Source organism: Amphiprion ocellaris, chromosome 17 (genome assembly GCF_022539595.1).
Source record: "Amphiprion ocellaris isolate individual 3 ecotype Okinawa chromosome 17, ASM2253959v1, whole genome shotgun sequence".
NCBI lineage: Eukaryota > Metazoa > Chordata > Actinopteri > Pomacentridae > Amphiprion > Amphiprion ocellaris.
Window position 1 is genome coordinate 21760206 of NC_072782.1, and position 24290 is coordinate 21784495.

The window sequence follows — 24290 nt, forward strand, 5'->3', positions numbered from 1 at the left end:
TGTCTGAAGAAGTATATCCAAACAGCCTAAACCATTGTTTGATGACATGCGAGTGCTCCAGTGAAGCTCACAGTGAAAACATTTGAGTTTTTGGCTACAACAACACCATTTGTTGCTCTGCATCTGCCCTACACAACAGATGTGGCTCCGTGCGACTTCTTCCTCTTCCTCAAAATGGAATTCAGATTCACGGGTTGCTGTTTGGATAAGATAGATAAGATAAAGATAAAGTTCTTTATTTCTCCCCACTCCAGGGGAAATTTACATTGTTACAGCAGTTTTATTTACAATATATACAAGGGTGGCAAAATTTTTAACAGAAAAAATAAAAATAAAAATAAAGTTTAAAAGTGCAAAGATGTGCAGTGCAAGAATGTCTGTGCAAATTTTATGGTTTGGGGTGGTAATGATATAGTCCAGTTTATGTTAACATCAGCCAGTGATGCTGATGTTGTAAAGTCTTATAGCAGATGGAATGAAGGACCTGCGATAGCGCTCTTTCTTGCAGGGTGGATGTCTCAGTCTGCTGCTGAAGGAGCTGCTTAAAGACCCCACAGTGTCATGCAGTGGGTGAGAGGGATTGTCCATGATGGATGTGAGCTTTGACAACATCCTCCTCTCACCCACCTCCTCTATGGAGTCCAGGGAACAGTCCAGGACAGAACCAGCCCTCCTGACCAGTCTGTTTAGTCTCTTTCTGTCCCTTTCAGTGCTCCCTGCTCCCCAGCAGACCACTGCATAGAAAATAGTAGACGCTACCACAGAGTCATAAAATGTCCTGAGCAGAGTCCTGCACACTCCAAAGGACCTCAGTCTCCTCAGCAGGTGGAGACGACTTTGGCCCTTCTTGTACAGGACCTCTGTATTGTGTGTCCAGTCCAGTTTGTTGTTGAGGTGAACACCCAGGTATTTGTATATGTCCACCATGTCAATGTCCAAACCCTGGATGTTCACCGGTGCAGTCCGGGGTGTCCTCCTCCTGCGGAAGTCCACGATCATCTCCTTCGTCTTACTGGCGTTGAGCTGCAGATGGTTTCGCTCACACCAGTCCACAAAGTCAGAGATGACCATCCTGTACTCCCGCTCGTCCCCTTCAGATACGCACCCAACAATGGCTGTATCATCGGAGAACTTCTGGAGGTGACAGCTCCCAGAGTTGTAGTGGAAGTCCGATGTGTACAGGGTGAAGAGAAAGGGGGAGAGCACTGTCCCCTGTGGGGCCCCCATGCTGCTGACGGACACAGAGATTTAGCACCTACTGCAAATGGTGCTAAAATTGTTTACTGAATGAGACTACCAGGCAGCACTGTAAGCGTTGCAGGAACACTGGGAGTAGTGCAAGGCTGCACAAGGAAACTATGTTGACGAGGTTGGCCACTAAATTTATGGTCACTGTATGAGTCTTGCTTATTATGGATGCAGACTTGGAACATTTTTTTTTGCCACCCAACGTATTGCTACTGCATTGTATTTCTGCCACACCAGAAAAAGAATGAGTTTTACATTTTAACTTGAAAATTTTATTGTTATAACAAAATAATTTCCATTTTGACATACAAACTTTTGAGGTTATTGTAATTAACCTTTTCCTGTTACAAGAATACACTTTTCATCTTGTTATAACATAAAACTCATGCTTGAATGAGAAAACAGTGTGCAGAGAATGAATAAATTGAGAAATATGACTTATGTATATGATTTGATTAAGTTGTGCTTCATGTTTGGGTGGAGACATGATTAGATTCTGTTGTGGATCAAACTGTGTGATACTGTGGTAAGTATGGAAACACAAAGAACTAGCATAATTCAATGAACAGTCAGTCAGTGCTTCCCCAATCTACAGTCAAAATCTTGCTTTTTGTTTGGCGCAATTGTTTTCTTTAATTAACTTTGAGTATATATGCCAAAATATGCCTCTATTAGAAATATGTTTTGTCACAGAAGAAATCTTGGCTAGAAGATGAGCCTGGTATCAACAAATAGATAACAAGAAAAGCACTCAGAGAGCGCAGCACTCTGCCAAGGCTGCTCAGTCGCCGTATGATTTCTGACGGATGAAATTTTTCCACAACATTGCTTTTTAAGTTCTCAGACAATTCTTGGCTCTTCTTTCTCTTCTCTATGCTTGGTGTCACACACATAGGCACACAACACAAAGGTTTAGTCAACTTTTATACATTCTAACTGGCTTCAGGTGTGACTTCTATATTGTCAGCACCTGTTACTTGCCACAGGTAATTTTAAATGAGCATCACATGCTTGAAATAAAATGATTTACCCAAAATTTTAAAAGGGTGCCAACAATTTTGTCTGGCCCATTTTCTGAGTTTTGTGTAAAATTATGTCAATTTTGCCTTTTTTCTTCTGCATTTTTGTGCTTTTCCAATGCACATCAAGGAAATAAACACGTGTACATCAAAATTTGTAATTACTTCAATTTCTGGGACAAATGATGTATTTTCTGGAAATATTCCAGGGGTGCCAATAATTTCGTCTATGACTGTAACATAATTGCACAAGGGTTTTCTAATCATCAATGAGCCTTTCAGCACCATTAACTAACACAATGTCGCATTAGAACACAGGAGTGATGGTTGCTGGAAATGTTCCTCTGTACCCCTATGGAGATATTCTGTTAAAAATCAGCTGTTTCCAGCTAGAATAGTCATTTACCACATTAACAATGTCTAGACTGTATTTCTGATTCATTTAATGTTATCCTCATTGAAAAATTTCTTTTCTTTCAAAAATATGGACATTTCTAAGTGACCCCAAACTTAGTAGTGTATATCCTTCTTTCTTCATGATTCCTTCGACCTTGACAAGATTCCCAGTTCCAGAAGCACTGAAGCATCCCCACAGCATAATACTGCCACCACCGTGTTTAACTTTGGGGATGGTGTTCTTTGGGTTATACACCTCTTCCTTCTTTCTCCAAACGTAAGCAATGTCTCTATGGCCAATGAGCTATAATTTGGTCTAATCTGACCAAAGGACATGCTTCCAGTATTCATGATCTTTCTCCAGGTTGTCCTTAGCATAATTCAGTCTGGCTTGAAGGTGTCTCCTCTGTAGAAGTGGAGTCTTTCTTGGCCTGCAGTCCATTTCTGTGCAGGGGTCTAGTGACTGTCTTCTTTGACACTACAATTCCTGGTAATTCCTGGACTTGGTTCAGTCATTAAATAGCGTTTTGGTGGTTGTTCTAGCATCTTTAGACACATCTCTCACAAGTTTTCTTTCCAGAGTCTTTGAAATATTTTGCTTCCTACCTCTGCCAGATTTGTTCTGTACTGTGCAACTCACTTTGAATTTCTTGATGATACTTCTCACTCCACTTCTTGACACATAGAAGCACTGTGATAACTTTGTATATCCTTCTCCTGCTTTGTAAGCTTCAACAATTCTTTTTCTCATGTCTAAACTGATTTCTTTTGTTTTTGGCATGATGCTTTCTCACGTGACAGCTCAAATCCTTAATAAAGTGTTTATATTGTGTGTAAAGTGTAGGACAACCCTCAGTTTTAACTTGATTGATTGATTGATTACAAGCTGTGAGCATTACAAAGTTAAAGCACATGATTGCACAATAGTGGTTTGTGCTTTGGCTCCATAAAAAAGGTCATTACTTAAGGGGGCTAATAATATTGACCCTTGTAATTTTTCATTTTTCTACAATCATTCTGTTATTGAGTACAAGAACAATTCATTTATGCTTTCTGAAGAAAACTAGTATGTTTAGAAGTGGTATGTTGAAAATCCTCTTCTGTTAAAAATGGAACATTTTGAAAAAAATGTCAAATTTCATAGGGGGGCTAATTGCTTTGTCTTCAACTGTACTTGAACTTCCTGTAACTCTGAACATATTCATAGTATGTGTTTTGGTGATTAGAAAGACTGTATAATTTTTCACCAGCTAATAGGGTTGTGGCCTCAATTAGAATGCACTCCAAGGCAAGGTGTTCCTTTTTTCTCTTTATTTGTAACAAAGGTTAGGCAAGTATCTGTATGTGTGCGGTTCTGAAACAAGAGGTAAATAGAAAGAAGTAAATAATAAGTTTGCAAGATCACAATACTCTCTGACTCTGCATTGAGAGCACATTCACCTACCTGTAAATGCACACACACTGAAGAAAAGTAACAACCAACACACCAAATATATATGTGAACAGTCTTAACAAACACATGGAATGAGAGTGCTCCTCTGCAGGCCTCTGATTGGCTAATGGCCTAATTGTCTATTAAGCCTGTCTGGTCCTGCCATCTTTCATCACAGTATGGAAGTGACATTTTGCATGGCTTTAATAAAAATGGATACATTAAAATATTTTAAAATGACTGGACATAAAAAAAAATAATCAGCTGACTTAGAGGGGGCCAGATGGTGTCACTGATTGTTTTTCATGCCCCATAGGGATGTGAATTTGGATGCAGACTGTGTCCATGAGGCTCCAAAGCTGAAAAGATGGGCTGCACGTGGAGTGTATTAAGTTTGAGAAGATGCCACTTCAAACATAATGGGGAGAGGGGGTCTTGAGTTGGGACTCTCAGTAAACTAAGAGCGGCCCTGCTGGTGTAAATATTTCCGTGCAAAAAGGGGCTGGACGACCCCGCTGAGCTCCAGCGGTGCAGCCACAACATGTCCAGGCTCTGTGTGCCTGTTAGGCCGTGTTTGTGTCGGTGTGATGCGGTGCAATAAGGTGAACACAGGTTGCGTAAGAGTGTCGGAGCATCAGTAGCCCTAACGTCGATCTGTCAGCCTGTCGGAGCCCCCGAGAAGAGGCGGGAATGGAGCGGGGCGACGGTGACGAGAATGAGAGTGGCGGGTCCCAACAAAACACGATGTGGAAACAGTTTCAAGCCCGAGCCAAGCCGCTGCTCAGCCCCAAGCTGGGCTCCAGGGAGCCCGACGACAAGAAGGAGCGCGGCATGTGGATGTTCAGGAAGATGAAGCGGAAGGAGAACGTCGCCCTGGATCGGGTGATCTCCTCTTCGCAGCCCGACCTGCTCTTCTCCTCCCAGGTGGAGGCGAAGGAGGCTCAGCTCTGCGGCAAAGCGGCCGGGAGCGGCTCCGGGGTCGGCCGGGAGAGGCTGCAGGCGTCCGTCAAGCACAAGTCAGGCAGCCCGAAGAAACCCACGGTGGCTCAACTGGTGCAGTCCCACCACAAGAGCTCCTCTCTGGGCTCTGCGTGCCTGGAGAGACTGGCCGAGCCGTCCGGCGGCAGCAGCGGCGGCGGAGGCGGCAACGACGCGACAACAGCTGCAACGGAGCCGCAGCTGGAGCGCAAAGATGAGGATCCGGTGAGCTTCCAACAGGTAAACATGGAGAATATCTGTCCTCCAGGGAGCCTCGTTCTGACATTTCATCCCAAGGTAAAGGATAGTGGGACAGCTGTTTGTAAGGAAATTTAGTTCGGCAGTGCTGCTGCACATTCATATTCTAAAGCAAGCGTTTACAATGTGCTGTGACAGACAAGCAAAAGCAAGAAGAAACATTACAAGAAATAAGATGAAGTTACAAAAAGAAAAGAGAAAAATGACAAATATGTTGTTATTAAGTACTGATTAAATCATATAAGCAATAAAAATCTAAAAAATCATAAAGAGATTGTGTCACATAAAAGCAAGCATAGAAAAGTGGGGTTTTTAGTGTGTTTTTCAAATAGAAGCTTTATACTCATGTTTACAGAAACTGTAGTTAAACACATTTAAACTACAGTTTTCATTTAATCCCTGATACCACCTGCAACAAAATGTCCTCACGACATGATGCTGCCTCCGCCATGCTTCACATTAGGGATGGTGTTCTTTGTCTTGTAAGCCTCACTGTTGTTCCTCCAAACATAACAGTGGTCATTATAGTCAAAATAGTTTAAGTTGCAGGATGTAAATTTCAGGCATAAATCTACCATTTCCACCTCATATTGTCTCGTCCCTTTCCGCTATCTGCATCTGAACTCAAGGTAAAGAAAAATCAAGTCCTCGAGCCAATTTTTATTAACCTCTACTTTTAATCAGCAAACACTGAAATTACATTACAGGCATCATTTTTCCAACACAACCCATCAAAATCATGTTTGAAACCTAAAATATTTTTATCTTGCAACGAAACATTTAATAAAGTGGTGCACCACTTAACCTCGAGTTACTTTATAAAGTGCAATATTGACACAGAGCTGTGGAGAATTGTCTGACAGTAGGAGAATATAGTCAGTTCTGTTTTTCTTTCATCAGTGCAGAAGACATGTCTGTGTGCAGCTGAAAACTCTACTCAGGCTTTTTTGTGCCACTTTTGGAGCTCCTTCCTTTCTCAGCGGCTCTGAGGTCATATCGACACAGATTTGGTTTGTCTGTGAATGTACTGTAGATACTTGCTGCTGTTTTGGATTGATTTTTGCACTTTTTGTACCAAAAGTAAGTTTGTTTCTAAGAGACAGAACTCCTTTCTGAGCAGCGTGGTGGCTGCTGTACAGATGAACTTGGTTTCTTGATGCATTTGGAAAGTGCTTCCAGATTTGAGGAGGTCCAAGTGTTGTTTTTTTCCAGAGATCTGACCTTATTTCAAGAGGAGAACTTCTGAGATGTAATGTGAGCAATTATTGGGGCAAAAATACAAAGTCTGACCCAGTTTGTGCCTCAATATAGCCAAAATTTGAACTAAAACAAACCCATGTCTAATATAACTGTAAACTTATGTAATCATCTGTTTCAGTGGGTTTTGAAAAGGGTCTTTTAAAAATTTAAACTACACCACCAAGGAACGCGGCGGAGGTATGTGATGATCGGCGTTGACTTGTTTGTCTGTTTGACTGTCTGTCTGTCTGACTGTTAGAAACATTACTCAAAAACGGACCAACGGATTTGGATAAAATTTTCAGGAACGGTCAGACATGACACAGGGACCAAGTGATTCGATTTTGGCAGTGATGCAGCCTATAATCTGGATCCAAGGATTTGTTAAAGATTTCTGTATCATTGTGAGATAGCGACACGGCATCACTGTAACTATGACAACAAGTGAACACTACATCAGCTGCTGATGATCACATGATTGTAATTCTACTACTGGACCACGAATTGTTAAAAGATTTTATCCATTGGAAATCTTACAAGCAGCCTTGGCGGAGTACTGCGCTTTCTGAGTGCTTTTCTTTTTTATGAGGTGACCCTCTGAACTTCAAGCAGTTTATGAATGTTTTTGGTCCCATCAAATTTTTCTCATTGTGGGCTCATTTCACTGCAATATAAAGGCCTGCATCTCTATGGAAACAACACAACCTTTGTTAGAAGTTGGAAGAACTTAAAAATGTCTTCTGTGCAGTATGACACAATTATAATGCCATGAATAGTAATAAAAAACCTATAAATAATTGAAGTTCTTTGATTATTTATTTTACAACAAATGAAATTCCAGGAATCCACATGTCCAACATTTTGCCCACAGGTGTTACCAACGCTACAAATATGGAGGCTCTACATACTATAGATGTTTAACTATTTACATTTTAAAGCCTCTACAAGCTTTTCACACTACTTTGCACATCAGCTCTAGAGAGATGTTTCACTACGTGGAATGTATTTTTCCAACAACTGGTCGACAACTTGGGGCTGCAGAGTGGCTGGGTGGTTAGCACTTTTGCCTTGATCTGGGAGTTTGCATATTCTCCCTGTACATTTGTGGGTTTTCTCCAGGTTCTCCAGCTTCCTCCCACAGTCCAAAAACATGCTAAGGTTAATTGGTAACTCTAAATTATCTGCAGGTGTGAATGTGAGTGTGATTGTTTGTCTCTGTGATAGACTGGTGACCTTCAAACTAATTCAGCTGGGATAGGCTCCAGCCCCTTGCCACCCTAATGAGGATTAAGCAGTGTATAGATAATGGATGGATGGGTGGATGGTTGACAACTTGTTCCTCTGTATACTGTTTCTGAGCCATGCTGTGTTTCTTTTATTGATCCAGTAGGTATATTTTCCTCTAATTCTCTCTTGTTGTCTTCTCTCTGCTCTGTATAAACACATCCTGCTGACACTCCTATGCACAAAGCCAGGAATTAGGCTGAACCCTAAACTAAACTTTGCTAAAGTAAACCAGCTCATGTAGAGTTTTTAGGTCTGAATTCAAACAGTTCAAAAGAGCTGGCTCCGACAATAGAAGCTGCAAGTAATTTTGTTTTGGAGTGAGGCCTGTAATCAGGATGAGGTTGAAAGTCATGTAAGATAGTATGTCGCCTTTCCGCTCTATTGTATGAAATCTAACTGGAAAGTAAATTGCTGGATTTCTGACAGTGCTGATTGATGCTGCTGTCTAACAGTAGAGCATACACAAGACATAGAGGTTTACAGCTGGAAACCATAATGACTGATTTTGGAACAGCCATATCCAGAAACAAAGAATAAACAAAGCACTAGCTCCTTTTTATTTAGACATAGAGTTTTGGAGACCTGTTGCACACTGGAAGATTAAGTTCTAGTTTAATCACAGTTACCGCTGCAACGACTAATCGATGAATTGTTAGAAAAATGCAACTCTGTGGAAACAACACAACAATAGCTACAAGTAGAGAGAACTCTGAAATATTTTCTGTGCAGTATGACACAGTTACAATGTCATAAATCATTAAAAAAAGACAAAGTTGAATTTAAATTCTTTTGAATGACATTTTTCACCATTTAACATCTGTAATTTTATAGAGAAATTATCTTGCAGGACCCACATAATTCACTGCCACCCTCCCAGTGCCACAGGACATCCCCAGAGGTCCTGTGTTCATGCCCCACCGGGTCACAGGAGTTTTAGCAGCATAAAGGGACCAACACAATATTAGGAAGGTGGTCATAGTGTTATGCCTGATTGGTGTAGGTGAGGGCTGAAGGAAATTTGACTAGAAATGGCCTGATACCATTGATTTCATCCTTAATATTATCAAACATATGTTCTATTATCTCATAAAATCTTATTGTTAAATATCTTAACATGAAAGTATAGAAGCTATAAATAAACAAATTCAGTGCAATAAACACTTCAACACTGACCTCTGAAACTGAACAAAACAGTCTCAAAGTGCTGGCTGTGCCTCGAAACTGTACTTAAATGCAGTACCTGAGTAAATGTACTTTTTTTTTATCATGGTGTACTCCACACAGAATGCTCTACAGATCCTTCAGAACACAAGCTAGCAGTTGAATCCTTATCATTTTTCCCAACGTTCCCTTGTTACCTGCAGCTTTAGCCTCTAAAATTGTCCATCAGCTCCACCAGCTGGGTCTCTCTATAACACCACCAAAGACCCAACTCGTCGAGGTACTAATTACACTTGGACATGTTTCAGTTCCAAAAGGTGCTGCCAAGGGATTTATTCTACCAAATTTACAATCCTCTGAGAGTTTGTTTGACAGTCTTGCAGGCTGTACTCCTCTAACACTCTGAAAGTGGCCACCCTCCACCTGTCTCAGCTGTAGTCTGGTGCCTTTGTGATCGCCACACTTCTTAGAGGAACTGCCTTGAGGTGGTCCAAAAGCTTTGAGCACAAAACAGTTACCTGGATTCTGCTGAGTGTTTATGTGCCAGATTGTTCCTTTTCTGCATCAGTTTGTGTTTGAAAAGAATTCATTAACCTAAAGGAAAACACAGTACATACAATACGTTGCGGTAGTGTTGTGGATGTTTGAGCTCATAATTAAAGAGTAAAGAAAGAGCCAGCAATGAAGGAAAAGAACCAGACTTTTCCATTATTGGTACCATCATGGCATTTTTTCACAACTAATGTACATGTTGTAATTATTGAGGGGGTTTAATTCTCTGTGCCCCTCCTAAATCTACACGTATCCATCCATCCATCCATCTATCCATTATCTATACACCTCATTTGGGTTGCGGGGGTGGGGGGGTGGGGGGGCTGGAGTCTATCCCAGCTGACTTGGGCGAAGGCAGGGGACACCCTGGACAGGTCGCCAGTCTGTCGCAGGGCTATCTACATATATGCTATTTATTATTTAATTCAAACTACAATCTTTTTGTTGCCTAACCACAGATGGGATGCTGATTCTGATGCAGCTCAAAGATGTGTGTAGAATCCAGTCAGAGGTTATGGTGCATCTTAATGTAATTGGGAAAATGATAACATCAATAAAGGTTCTGTTGATCCTTCTGAACAAAAGTACACTACCATTCAAAAGTTTTGGGTCACCCAGACAATTTCATATTTTCCATGAAAACTCACACTTTTATTCATACGCTGACATAATTGCACAAGGGTTTTTGAATCATCAGTTTGCCTTTTAACACGATTATCTTACACAATGTAGCATTAGAACACAGGAGTGATGGTTGCTGGAAATGTTCCTCTGTACCTCTATGGAGATATTCCATTAAAAATCAGCCGTTTCCAGCCAGAATAGTTATTTACCACATTAACAATGTCTAGACTGTATTTCTGATTCATTTAATGTCATCTTCATTAAAAAAATGCTTTTCTTTCAAAAATAATGCATTTCTAAGTGAGAAACAGTAGTGTATATTAAAGTTTCCATCTAAAAAAAATCTTTTTGACCCCACCACCATCAGTTCAGACAGTTTTACATTCACCTAATCAAAGCTGCAAATTACAAAGCACACAACCTCATGGATTCATCATAAAAACAACGAACCCTTGGGCACGGACAATGTCTGTGGACATTTTGTGTTTCTTGTATTTGTCAGTCATCTTTCTGCGATAATTTTGTGTCTCAGTTGATCTCTTTGTAGCTGTCTTGTGTTTCTGAGACATTTTGGAGATATAGACCAGGGCCTTACAACAACGAGTCAGTGACACTGATATTATCGATCCGACTCTTTGAATGTTTATTTGCAGCTCTACCAAATGTGATGCAACAGAAATGAAACAGTCCTACATCCAGTTGATTCACAGTTGTACCAGGCAGCCTCCTCAGTCAATATGTTGCACTCTGCAGGCTGATACCAGTTGTGTTCTTCTGACAGAATCAGTCTGGTGTTGTTGCAAGGAGCTCCAGGGTGAACAGGGTTAAGTGAATGAGCTTTCTTCCATCAGTGACGGCTGTTTTGTTTTGCTATTGTTTGGATGACTGTCGGAGGAGACAGAGCTGATAGATGTTTATCTGCCTCCTCTTTGTGACTCCTGCATGCAGCTGCGGCTAAACATTGGTGTCCATTTGAATGATGTTAACCAAACCTGTAAGAGAAAGTGGTAGCTCTAAGTCATTGTTTTAGGAATTGGACAGAAGTAATTGAACAGTGTGAACAGCTGTAAGGCTATCAGGTTTGTATTTATGAGGAAGCTGTGCACTAGCTGCTCTGTGATTGGTTATTGATGATATGTCACTGATTGAGTTGAACTGCCATGCAGAGCGGCTGACTCGGGGAAAACAATCAGTCTGTGTGTCTTAAGGCTCACAGTAAGTATGTTTGAGTTTTTTTGCACAAAACAAACAGCCGTCAGACTGGATGAGGTTATTAAGAAAAGTGAGCATGAACCCTGTGTGTCAGCTCATGTAGTATTCATACCTGTCAGATTGTTAGCAGCACTTCTTTAGGCTGTTTGTTCAGTTGCTGCAGTTAAACGGCATGATACTGTAATTTTAAGTGGGTCAGAACAACAAATGATTAATTTGATTAAGCTGAATGTTAGGTAGATAAAAATATAAAATTATTTCCTATTAAATGAAAATGATTAAACAGGATTTTAGAGTTTGTCTTGAGGATGCAGGTTGTTATTTTTGTCACAATCAGCACAAATGCTACTATAGCCAGCTTTGAGCATTTGTGTCAAAAAAAGTTTACTCAAAATGCACGTTTGAAAGTTTTTTCCAGTGGATTATCAGAAAACATTGCACATCCAAGGTATCAATGCTTGTTTCTGTTCTGTGACTTCATATTGTAGACGTTGAACTGGTGCGGTTTTTCTATTGAAACTATGATATATCCCATGATAATGAAAGCTGGTTATAGAAAAAAAAAAATTGTGCTGACTTTGATGTTAGAATGTGACATCTGGAGTGGATGAAAACATTGATTTGGTTGTTTTTAACATAACTTGTAAAGGAGGTGTCGGGAAGGAGACCCAAACTTGGGACCTCTGGGAAGGACTGTATTTAGACTGGTTCAGTTACATTCAATCACCCCAGGTTGTCCGGCCAGAACAAAAGAATGCTAGTTTACACTCAATCATGCCACTCTTAATTCACAAATGAGAATTTTCCATGGTCGTGATTATGGTTTTGTTTGATTTATTATTGCTGTGGTTTCTATAAAAGGACAAAGACAAAAAAATACAATAAGCAATGACAACTACGAATGCAATAACACAGTGACAACAAATTATGTATAAAATAATGAAAAAGATTGACTATATTACTGAAATGTTCATGAATATGTGTACCATTCAACAAAAGAGGCTGTAATTTACATAAGGGCAAAAACAGTACAAACAACATATAGGCCCTTTAATACTGTGCCCCCTTTTATGAATAATGTCAAAGAAACACATTACAATATCAATCCGCCCTCTAAAACACTAAGAACTAAAGCCCAAATAACATTTGGCAAATAAGGGGTTAATGGTCCCAATGGACGAGAGGCGAGGCGCACACGCGCTCATCATGTGAACGGAGCATGCTGCCTAACTTCGAGACTTATGCACAGAATAAAGCCCCCTCGATTGGTTAAACGAAACTTTAGCAGACACATAACAACATAAACTGGACATGACTTACATTCTCATGGACGCACAACACGAAAGGGGGAAGAAAAGTATGCCGAGAAGATGGGGAGAGGACAGAGCGTGTGCTCTCGCCGAAGTCACCTGCAGACTAACAAAAAAACAGCACTACTGATATCTGTCTCCTGATTGGTGGAGAGCAGGGAGGGGAACACCGAGGAAAAAATACTATTGGTTGCTAGGTAGATTATGATAATATAAGAAATAGAAACTTAGAAAGTGCTAGAAGACGGAATATCCATTAACTTAAAGAAACATTACCAATATATAATAAAATAACCTTGTTAACAGCCGCCCCCAACTTTGAGGAGCAAAGTTGAACACAAGTCAATTTGGAATGTCTTGAGGAAGTGCAGGGAGTTTGATGAGCTTTGCAACAGGTCTGGTGTAGGATTTGTCTCTGGCCTGTAATTGAGCAGTAGGAATCCTTCCATCAGCTCCAGGAAAGATAGCAGTGATTTTACCAACAAGCCACAAGGCGCGGGGAAGCTGGTGGTCAACAACAAGAACAATGTCACCAACACCGATGTCCTCTTGATCCTGCTGCCACTTGGAGCGACTCTGGAGCGAAGGCAAATAGTTCCTGATGAAATGGCTCCAAAACTGGTCTGCTAAGACCTGACAATGTCGCCATCTGCGTCGGCTGAGGAGCTCTTTATCAGAGTAGACGACTTGCGGAGTGGACGGGTCCAGCCGCCCCATCAGCAGCATGTTGGGAGTGATCGGGTCCAAGTCTGCCACATCTGAAGAGGTGTAACCGAGGGGCTTGGAGTTGATGATGCTCTCCACTTCAGTCAGGATGGTTCTGAGGACCTCTTCGGTGACTGTTTGGGATCCCAGGATGGTGTGCAATGCTGACTTGATGGAACGGATTTCACGCTCCCAAGAACCCCCAAAGTGGGGCGCACTTGGCGGATTGAAGTGGAAATGTATTTGTTGACTGGCGAGCTTTGACTGCAAGTCAGGAGCGAGGGAGTTGAAAGTCTCCTGGAGTTCTGAGCTGCCACCTTTGAAATTTGTGCCTTGGTCAGACAGCAACTCGTGAGGTTTGCCTCGCCTGGAGATGAAACGGCGTAGACTCATCAGGAACGAATCAGTGTCCATGCTGGCCAGCAGATCTAGGTACACTGCACGAGTGGTGAGACATTTGAATATTATCCCCCATCGCTTCTCGTTTCTTCTCCCAATCTTGATGAGAAATGGTCCAAAACAGTCCATTCCAGTCGAGTAGAAGGCAGGATGGTGTAACCTTAAATTGGACGGCGGGAGGTCGGCCATTTTGGGGATAACGGGCTGGCTGCGCCATTTGCGGCACTCTGGACAGTGGTGTTGATGCTTGCAGACAGCCTCTCTGCCCCGCAAGATCCAATATCTTCTGCGCAGTTCAGCAAAAACTCTCTCTGGACCTGGGTGAGTGAGCTTGCTGTCGTAGTCCGCAATGATCAGCTTTGTGATGGAATGATGAGGGTCTAGGACGATAGGGTGTAAGACGTCTGAGCTGAGTGATTCACAGCGTCTTAGACGTCCCCCAACACGGATCAACTGAGTCTCGGGATCATATTCTGGGGCCAAGGTGAGGAGTCTACTGCTTGACGGAATGGTCTCTGATGAGGAGATGAGTGCGTACTCCTCTGGAAAGCTGTCAATCTGAACTTGTTTGAGGAGGGAAAGTTCAGCTTGTCTGTACGACTCAGTGGCCGCCCCGTGACATGCTCGAACTGTGGCTTCCAGCAGATCTTGGAAGGTGTTAAACTGGCTGGCATCTGGCAGAGGTGAGGAAGAGGAAGTGGAGATGAGGCCACAGAACTTAGCTTTGCGCAGCTCAGCTGAATCATCGGAGCCGGAGATGTCTGGAGCAGAAGGCCATGTTGACTCACTGTTGTGGAGAAAGGCAGGTCCGGCGCTCCAGCGGCTGCGAGTAATATCATCAGCAGGATTTTCACTGGAATGGACATAGCGCCACGAGCTACCCTCAGTTAACTCCTGGATGTCTGCGACTCTGGCCCCAACAAACACCTTGTAGCGGCAGGAAGGAGACTGCAACCAAGCCAACACAGTGGTGGAGTCGGTCCAGTACGTGATGGAGGAGATTGGAATTGTGAGCTCTCGTTTCAGGACCGCACCAAGCTGGGCCCCAACGTGGGCAGCACAGAGTTCCAGCCTGGGGATGGACTGCTGACGGACAGGAGCAACACGAGAGCGGACCGTTAGGAACGCCACCTGGACTTCACCTTCCGCGCTGACAGTACGCAGGTAGGCGACCGACCCATAAGCCCTCTCTGATGCATCTGAGAAGATGTGGATGCTTTGGGATGCAGTTGAGAGGTGGGTCTCTGGATGGACAAAACAGCGACTAAGAGTAACATTAGAAAGTGATGGAAGTTCGCTCACCCATGCCTGCCACAGCTGAAGCAGATCTTCTGGAAGGTGAGGATCGTCCCAGTCCCGTTTCTTTCCCCAGAGGCTCTGCACCATGATCTTGGCTCGTGTGGTGTATGGAATGAGCAGCCCCAGGGGATCATATTGCCTGGCTAGGACTCGGCAGATGTTGCGCATTGTAGGCTCTGGTTGCTCGGTGTGACGGAGGCGATAGGCAAGGGTGTCAGATCTGCAGTGCCAGTGAAGCCCGAGAGTCCGTTCTGGTGGATCAACAACGTCCATGGACAGCCATAGATCTCTGCCCTCTGATGTGAGCTCAGGAGGCATGTGACTGATGATGTCTGGGACATTGGTGGCCCACTGCCGGAGTTCGAAACCACCTGACTGGAGTAGAACTTGAATCTTGGAGACAAGCTGCTTTGCATCTGAGACGGACGGGAAACTTTGAAGGAGATTGTCCACGTAAAAACAGTTTTCAACTGAGTGCCGAGTGTCTTCCTCAGGGCCGCTGTGATCGATAACATGCTTTTGGAGGGCGAAGGTCGCACAGCAGGGACTGCAGGTGGTGCCGAAAGGAAGCACCTGCCATTGGTAGATATCGGTCTTGGTGCTGCGATTCATGTCTCTCCAAAGGAAGCGGAGGAAGGGCTGGTCATCGGACAGGAGGCGAACTTGATGAAACATACCCTTAATGTCGCTGCTCACTGCTATGGGGTACTGTCTGAAACGGAGCAGGACACCGAGAAGACTGGAACTAAGAGTTGGCCCTGGAAGTAAATGTTCATTCAGGCTGTTGCCCTGGAATGTGAATGAGCAGTTGAAGACGATGCGGTCTTTGCCATTGTGATGGACCATAAGATGTGGGATATACCAAGAACTGCTGTTCTGCTCTTCGGAGGGTGTGAGCTTTCTGATGTAGCCTGAGTCCACTAGCTTCTTGATCTCTTGGCCATAGGAAGCAGCCTTGACTGAGTCTTTGGCGAGGCGAGACTCTGTACCACGTAGATGACTCATTACAGCTTCCTTAGGAGCCTTGAGAGGAGGAAGACCTTCCTTCCACAGCAGTGGAGTGGCATATCTCTGGACATTGTCTATTTCGACTCTGACTGTCTTCTCCTCTAGCAGTTTGATGGCTGCATTGTCCTGCTTGGACCTGGTAATGAGCTTCTCATTACGATATGGTAGAATGTCCATCTGCCACAATCTGGACACATGACTGAGGAGGTCAGCAGATGGAGAAGTGTTGATTAGCAGACACTGTTGAGTAGAGGGCTGATGCAGCAGGACTTTGGCAGGACCTTGCAAAGTCCAACCAAGTCGAGTCTTCAGTGCCGCGGGGCCACCTGGTGGGCCTAGGTGTACTGGCTCCACCGGTGTCAGAAGGTGGGGATAGTCCGAGCCGATAAGGAGGAGTGGCTGGGCTTGACTGAATGAATGTAGGGGTAGGCCTCTGAGATGACGATAGGTTTTCTGAAGGGCTTCGACTGGATGAGAGTGCTTGGAGAGGCCCAATTCTGCAGCGGTGAAGGCTCTTTGAATACAAAAACGTTTCTGAGGATGGGCCATGGAGGATATGGAGAAGGCCACTGACTTTCCGGAGATTGTCTTTATATCTTGACGGATAGTTCTGAGAGCCAAGTCCTCATTCTGTCCCTTGCGATGGAGCTCTTGAGCAGCACGATGAAGGATGATGGTGCGCTCAGAGCCATCGTCGAGGATAGCGTAAGTCTCGAGTCTGTGCTTGCCATTGTGGAGGATAACTTTGACCATCTTCAGCAAGACACAACTACTTGGAAGGTCTGGATCTAGATAGTAGGTAGCTGGCTGCTCTGTTGCCAGAGCTGGCTCTGATGTAGTTGTAGTGGTAGAGTTAACCTCATGGAGAATGTCAAGGTGGGTCTGATTGCACTGTTGACATTTAGCCTTGAGGTAGCATTGGGTGGCAAGATGATTTCTGCCACATCTCCAACAGCGCTTACCAGTCTTGATCCAGGATAGTCTCTGATCAGTAGACAACCTTTTGAACTCTGGACACTGATTGAAGTAATGCTGTATGTTATCACAGAAGGGGCAATACTTCTTTGGTTTCTCAAGTCTAGAGTTATGAGAGCGGACTTGAGTTAAAAGCTCAGCAGACTTGGGAGCAGGATCTGAGCCAAGCAGTACTGTAGTAGTGCGTGCACTGGATTTAGGCTGTTTGGGCTTAACAACCTTCTGGCGGTCGTCTCGTGAAGGCCGTGAGTGAGAGGGTTGGAAGTCCTCATCCTGAACACGGACTAGGTATTCGAGCCAGTTGGAAAAGTGCACCAAGGTTGGTATTGGAGTGCGGATAGGGTCGATGTAGCGCTTGAACTGTGACCTGAGTTCGTGCGGCAACTTAGAAAGAAGACGAGAGGTATGCGAGCCACATTCCAACTCAGTCCTGCCATCCTTGCCCAGTTGCTCTAACATGCCAACCAGGGCTCTGACTTTGAGGGCGAAGAGGCGGAAACCTCGGCTGTTTCCACTTCTGATTGGAGGCTCGGCCAAAACTTCATTAATGCGCTGCAGGGCTAATTTGTGAGGTTGCCCATATATTTCAGTCAATGCGGACATCGTCTTAGAATAGGGCGTTAAGCTGTTGCTATAGGAATCTGCTATAAGGAGAGCGTCTTCCAGCTTGAGGTGATCGACCAATATTTGGAATTTGAATCGCTCAGTTGCATCTCTAGGCAAGATATTGTCGAGAGCTATCTTAAGTCGAGCAAACTGGCGTGGATCATCATCAGTGAAATAAGGAATATGAGGTTTAGGCCCTCTGTAGGTTGCCTCTACTGAGGGTGGCTCCTGAATGGCAGTGTATGGCTCAACATACTCTGGAGTGGTCTGAAACCCTACATCATATGATGGAAGGTATGACACCGGAGGTGGTGGAGGAGGTAGCAGATCATCAGCGGGAGGAGGAGGAGGAAAGGGCTCAACAGATGGAGGAATGGGCACAGCTTCAGGCCAGGGCGGGAGATCATCTGCTAGTGCCGCTTGATTGCGATTTGGAGTGGATGTTCTCTCAGGAGGAGCATAGGGCACATATGAAGCGGCGCTGACCTCAAACCGAGCAGGTTGCCTTGGAGTGAATCTTTGAGGTTGAGGCGACGATCTCAGGGAGAGAGTTTTGAAGAGATTTTGCATATCTCGTCTGAGCTGGCTGTTTTCCTCTTTCATCTCCTGTAAGGCTGACATGACTGCTTCGGAGCTGAGGGTTTGAGACGCAGGAGTCACTGGAGTTGGAGAGAAGACTGCTGCAGGAGGTGGGATAGCTGCACCCTCGATGGAGTGGTCATGGAGTGTAAGAGAAGGAAGATGGCGTGGCGGGAGAGTAACCATGAAGTCATCGAGGTAGCGAGGCCGACGAGCATCACGGCGGGGACGAGTTTGAGCCTTTGTAGAGCTGAGGTAACTGAAGAATCCGGCTCGAAGGACCTTGTAAAGGAGGTGTCGGGAAGGAGACCCAAACTTGTGACCTCTGGGAAGGACTGTATTTAGACTGGTTCAGTTACATTCAATCACCCCAGGTTGTCCGGCCAGAACAAAAGAATGCTAGTTTACACTCAATCATGCCACTCTTAATTCACAAATGAGAATTTTCCATGGTCGTGATTATGGTTTTGTTTGATTTATTATTGCTGTGGTTTCTATAAAAGGACAAAGACAAAAAAATACAATAAGCAATGACAACTACGAATGCAATAACACAGTGACAACAAATTATGTATAAAATAATGAAAAAGATTGACTATATTACTGAAATGTTCATGAATATGTGTACCATTCAACAAAAGAGGCTGTAATTTACATAAGGGCAAAAACAGTACAAACAACATATAGGCCCTTTAATACTGTGCCCCCTTTTATGAATAATGTCAAAGAAACACATTACAATATCAATCCGCCCTCTAAAACACTAAGAACTAAAGCCCAAATAACATTTGGCAAATAAGGGGTTAATGGTCCCAATGGACGAGAGGCGAGGCGCACACGCGCTCATCATGTGAACGGAGCATGCTGCCTAACTTCGAGACTTATGCACAGAATAAAGCCCCCCCGATTGGTTAAACGAAACTTTAGCAGACACATAACAACATAAACTGGACATGACTTACATTCTCATGGACGCACAACACGAAAGGGGGAAGAAAAGTATGCCGAGAAGAAGGGGAGAGGACAGAGCGTGTGCTCTCGCCGAAGTCACCTGCAGACTAACAAAAAAACAGCACTACTGATATCTGTCTCCTGATTGGTGGAGAGCAGGGAGGGGAACACCGAGGAAAAAATACTATTGGTTGCTAGGTAGATTATGATAATATAAGAAATAGAAACTTAGAAAGCGCTAGAAGAGGGAATATCCATTAACTTAAAGAAACATTACCAATATACAATAAAAAAACCTTGTTAACATAACTCAAATGTTTTTTTTCAGCCCTGCAAAATTTTACCCCAAGTGCTGTGTACTTCAAAGGCCCTTAACTCAGACAATATCAATAGAATGAAGCTAAAATTTTTGCATGACTTTAATAACTAGAAAAGCACTCAGAGCGCAGTACTCTGCCAAGGCTGTTCATTCCCCCATATGGCATTGTCAGAAATGCAGCATTTTTAAAATAAATTTATTATTGATGATCAGAAATCATGGCAACATAGAATGTGGCTATTTAAGATAGATGTACCCACAAACAAAATGACCTTGCCTGAGCACAGGCGTGTGTTATGCATGTGTACGTTATGTACGGATACTGAATCACGTGACCTAAATATGTAGTGGGAAGCAGGAATTGATAGGACTTGGAAACAATCCCACAATTTAATAAATTGTTCCTTGTACAATTTAAAGAATCAAGAATCTTTATTTCATTGTGTTTCCACACAGTGAAATTTCGATTGATGACTCCCAGTTATACATAAGAAACAGAAAACAACACACTATATAAAATAAAATAAAAAAAATCCTCAAAAATATAAATATGTAAACAGAATTAGTGCATATGAGCAGTAGGATGAGTGGTATAGTGCAGTCCAGTGCAAGATTCAGTTCTTTATTGCACATAGTGTGTCTGTTGTATGTGTAGGGGGGAAATGAATTGGACACCTCTGGGATAAAAACAGTTTTTCAGTCTGGAAGTTAGAGTTTTTATGTTTCTGTACCCTTTGCCTGAGGGAAGCGGAACAAACAGTCCATTTCCCGGATGGGTGGGGACTGGGGTGGGTGGGGTTGGGGTTTGGGTGGCGGGTGGGTCCTCGTGCCCCGGGCTGCCTGGGTCGGTCTTGGTGCGCTGGGGGTGTCGGTAGCTGCTCCCTCTTGTTCTCCGGGTTCGCGTCGTTCACGGTGGCCCCGGTGGCTCTCTGGGGGTGCCGGCCTGTGGCTCCTACGGCCCGAGGGGAGGGGTGCCCTGTTGGCTTGGCCCTGCCTTGCTGTGATTGCTGTTCTGGGCTTCGGGGTTCTTCACACTTGCATGTTTGATCAGGTCTCGCCAGCTACTGCCGAGTCCCATTTCAGCGAATGATGGGACCCGCCAGAATGTGCTGAGAATCTCTCCAGAGTCTCTACCCTAAACTCATTCTCTCTTGCACTGGTATCCTCTGCTGGCCTATTCTATTCTATACTGTCAAGACATCCACAATTATGGTGCTCAGTACCATTTGTTTAATTATTTATTTATTGAATCTCTTTTTCTTTTGTGTTGGTTTGGTTTTCTTTTCTTTTTTCAAAATTTTTTTTTTATTGATGGACAGTTAGTAGTTGGGAATAACACACCACCTTACAATCTTTAATTGCAATAGCACCACCTGTTAATTTCTATCCCTGTTCGTCCTGTTCGTCCTGTTCGTCCTGTCCAGTCTTTGTTTCCCCCACACATCACTGAGGTGTAGCACTGCCCTCCCTGGTTCTTAACAGGGAATTCTAATAAAGAATATCTGCTTAGCTTTCAGGGAGGGCCGGTGATGGTCACACACATGCACTAAATATTAAAATATTTGGCTGCAAGACTAAAATATGCATCAATCTCATACATTGTTGACACCTCTTTTGTGGAGTTAAACAATGAGAACAAATGCAGACAAAAAAAAAAAAAAAGAAGACTTCCCACAATCCCCTGTGCTGTTTTCACCTCCTGGGCTCAGTTCTTTCTGTCCTGAGCTGTGCAGCTGCCGTACCACACTGCTGCACCAAGATACAGGATGCTTTCTGACAGATAAGTCCCGATAAATCTGCAGCAGTCCATTTGTAGTAGGATCGCAATCATGTGATCGTCAGCAGGCAGCTAATGTAGTGTTCACTTGTTGTTATACAGTGACACCGTAATGCAATGATACAGAAGTCTTTAACAAATCCGTGGATCCAGCCTATAAGCCATATCACTGCCAAAGTCTAATCAATTGGTCCTTGTGCCATTTCTGACCTTCCCTGAAAATTTCATCCAAATTCGTTTGTTTTTGAGTAATGTTGCTAACAGACAGACAGACAAACCAACGCTGTTCGTCACGTAACTCTGCTGAGGCTCCGTAAATATACTAAAGTTATTGCACATACAAAGTCAGCTGATTCTAATGAGGTCAGGTGGGAACTTTTTTCACATTTCTTTGTTTTTACCTGGAATAACCCTAACATTGACCTTTGTCTGAATGACAGAATGGGGTCATTTTAACAGGCTGAGGAAGCAACGATGCAACACATCCCATGTCTGGGAAGAGCTTAAGTTGTGACCTGGACCCTCTGCGGCCTGGAGTGTCTGAGAAGCTCCATCAAGGTCACCTGGCCCTTTCTGCCTTCATCAGAGTCAATCAAAACTTTACACCTGCCCATTTCTCCTGCATCCAACACAATTAACATGTAAACCAACTCCTCTTTTATTGTCAAATATATCTCAGCCCTTCATCTGAGTGCTGTGTAGGTATTGACCTGTTTCTGACCTCAAAGTTGGCCTACAAGCTCTGAGAGTTTCAGTTGGAAGTAGATCTGTCTTGTTGTCTTCCTTTAGTCCAACCCTCCAGTCAGGCCTAATCCACTGGAAAAGGATTACAGTCGAGCCAGCCAGCGTGGTTCCTCCTTCCCACTCACCTGCTGCTCCGTCATTCATTCAGCTTCTTCACCTGCTCAGCTCAGCTGATGTTCTTCTCTTGGGAGCTACTTTTTTGCTCTTCGAAATTCATTTTTCTGTCAGTTTTGAAGTATCTTCAGTGTCAGTTATCCCTGCATAGTTGTTTTGCTCTGTCCACTTTCCACCACCTCTTCTTGTCATTATCATCCTGCTGCCTCCTGCTCGACCCTGGATCTCTTTCTAAGCGAGGCCCCGGTGGCAGAGTCCCGTCAGGCGATCCGAGGGTTACTTCGCTGTGCCTCTAGTGATGACTACTTTTCCCTCATGTCTACATGTGGACGGCTGTTGTCGGTGAGCTCCATCAGCCTGTGTGTTGTGTTTTCACCAGTTAGGTTAATTATATACAGTGAGACGGGGGCTCCTGTAGCTCAACAGGTTGAGCGAGCGACCCATAAACAGGGGCTATAGTCTCCAATGCAGTAGTCATGGGTTATTAATAATAATAATAATAATAATAATAATAATAATAATAGCAATAATAATAATAATAATAATAATACATTTTGTTTGTAGTGCACTTTTCATTTCAACAAAATCTCAAAGTGCTACATTAAAGATATAAAAGGATAAAAACAAAACAAACATGTAAAATAAAAATAAAAATTTCAGAGACACATCTAATTAAAAGCTTTGTTAAAAAGAAAGGTCTTTAGGCCTTTTTTAAAATCATCCACTATCTGTGGTCCCACAGATAGTGCTAGTATTATGTACTATGTACTATATAGTACTATGCACAGATAGTGATGCTCAGGTGGTCAGGCAGGGAGATCCAGATGTGAGGGGCGGCTGAGTGGAAGGCTCTGTCTCCCATCATCTGGAGCTTGGTTCTGGGTAGGTGGAGGAGGTCACAATTATTGGTGCAGAGGTTTTCTGTGGATGATTGGTGGCAGAGGAGTTCTTTCAGATAGTTTGGGGTATTGCCATGAATGCATTGACGGGTGAGGAGAGCCATCTTATACTGAATTCTGAAGGAGACGTGGAGCCGGTGGAGTGAATGGAGGATGGGTGTGATGTGGTCTTGCTTCCGCACTCTCATCAGGATCCTAGCAGCGCTGTTTTGGATATATTGGAGCTTTTGCAGGCTCTTGCTAGAGATCCCGATGACAAGTGCATTCGAGTTGAACCCAAGGCCATTTACTGCATATCTTTCCCCTACTCTTCTCCCTACATTTCCTGCCTCTCTCTCTCCACTGTGCACTATAATAAAGACAAAAAGGCCAAAAAATAACTTAAAATTTTTTTTATACAATGAGTCAACAGAAAAACAGGTTGGGTAGTCAGAATTAGAATCAGCTTTAATGGACAAGTACGTACACAACATACGAGGAATTTGGACTCAGCTGTTGGTGCCACCTAAGGAATAAGGAAAGAGAATAAAAAAAGGAAATATAAAGAAGAAGAGAAAAAATGTGAAGAAAAAATAAAGAAAAAATATTAGTAATAAAAACAAAGATAAAAAAGTATATATAGATATTTACAGATATGAAAAAAATATAAACACAGTAGTGCAAAATGATAATTCCTACAGTGATAATACAGAGCAAAAAGCATATAGTGCACAAAGATGGATTTCAAATCAAAACAAGCTGTTTTGAATGATAGAACAATTCCACATTACAGAAATGTAGAAAATATATGTGTTGAAATTATTAATCAAATCAACATACTTTTAGTTTCTGGATAAATTCAGCAGCTATCCTGCATGCTTATGCAAGATTTTTGTAGTTTTTTTCAGCAATTCCACATAAAAACATAATTTCTCAGAATTTAAGGTGGAACTAGCTGGTAACCAAATAAAGGATTAAAAATGCTGTTCACAATTAATGAACATGTATAATTTCATAAGAATGTGCTATTTAGGATAGAAAATGTGCACATTCCTCTCTGCACAGACTGCGGCTGTCAGGAAAAGATGAATTAACTGTAATTTACAGGACTTGATTGATATCTATGGGTTTCCCGCTGGATCAATACTCATCTCCCTCCTGTGAGTGATCAGTGGCCCAGTCCGGGATCAGATCAGTCCTAACCTTATACATTTGGTCAG

The 24290-nt window shown here is 43.1% G+C and overlaps 1 protein-coding gene and 1 long non-coding RNA gene across 7 annotated transcripts in view; one reads left to right on the forward strand and one right to left on the reverse strand.

Moving 5' to 3' along the window:
- The first annotated feature begins 4593 nt into the window (after positions 1 to 4593).
- mctp1b (multiple C2 domains, transmembrane 1b) overlaps positions 4594 to 24290 on the forward strand; it is a 56534-nt gene continuing 36837 nt past the window's right edge. For 2 of the 6 annotated variants that reach the window (XM_023293914.3, XM_023293916.3), the window contains exon 1: positions 4596 to 5313. In XM_023293914.3, coding sequence (XP_023149682.2) covers positions 4786 to 5313 — 528 coding nt within the window. In that variant the 5' untranslated portion in view covers positions 4596 to 4785. Of the gene's footprint in view, positions 5314 to 21573; positions 22535 to 24290 lie in introns of those variants that run through there. The other 4 variants (XM_055019395.1, XM_055019396.1, XM_035940827.2 and 1 more) reach the window with 4 other exon arrangements.
- Positions 7368 to 13643, reverse strand: LOC129350972 (uncharacterized). Its single transcript, XR_008604572.1, has 2 exons — positions 12727 to 13643; positions 7368 to 11186 (listed from the first exon to the last, which is right to left on the reverse strand). It is a non-coding gene; the product is annotated as an uncharacterized LOC129350972 (long non-coding RNA).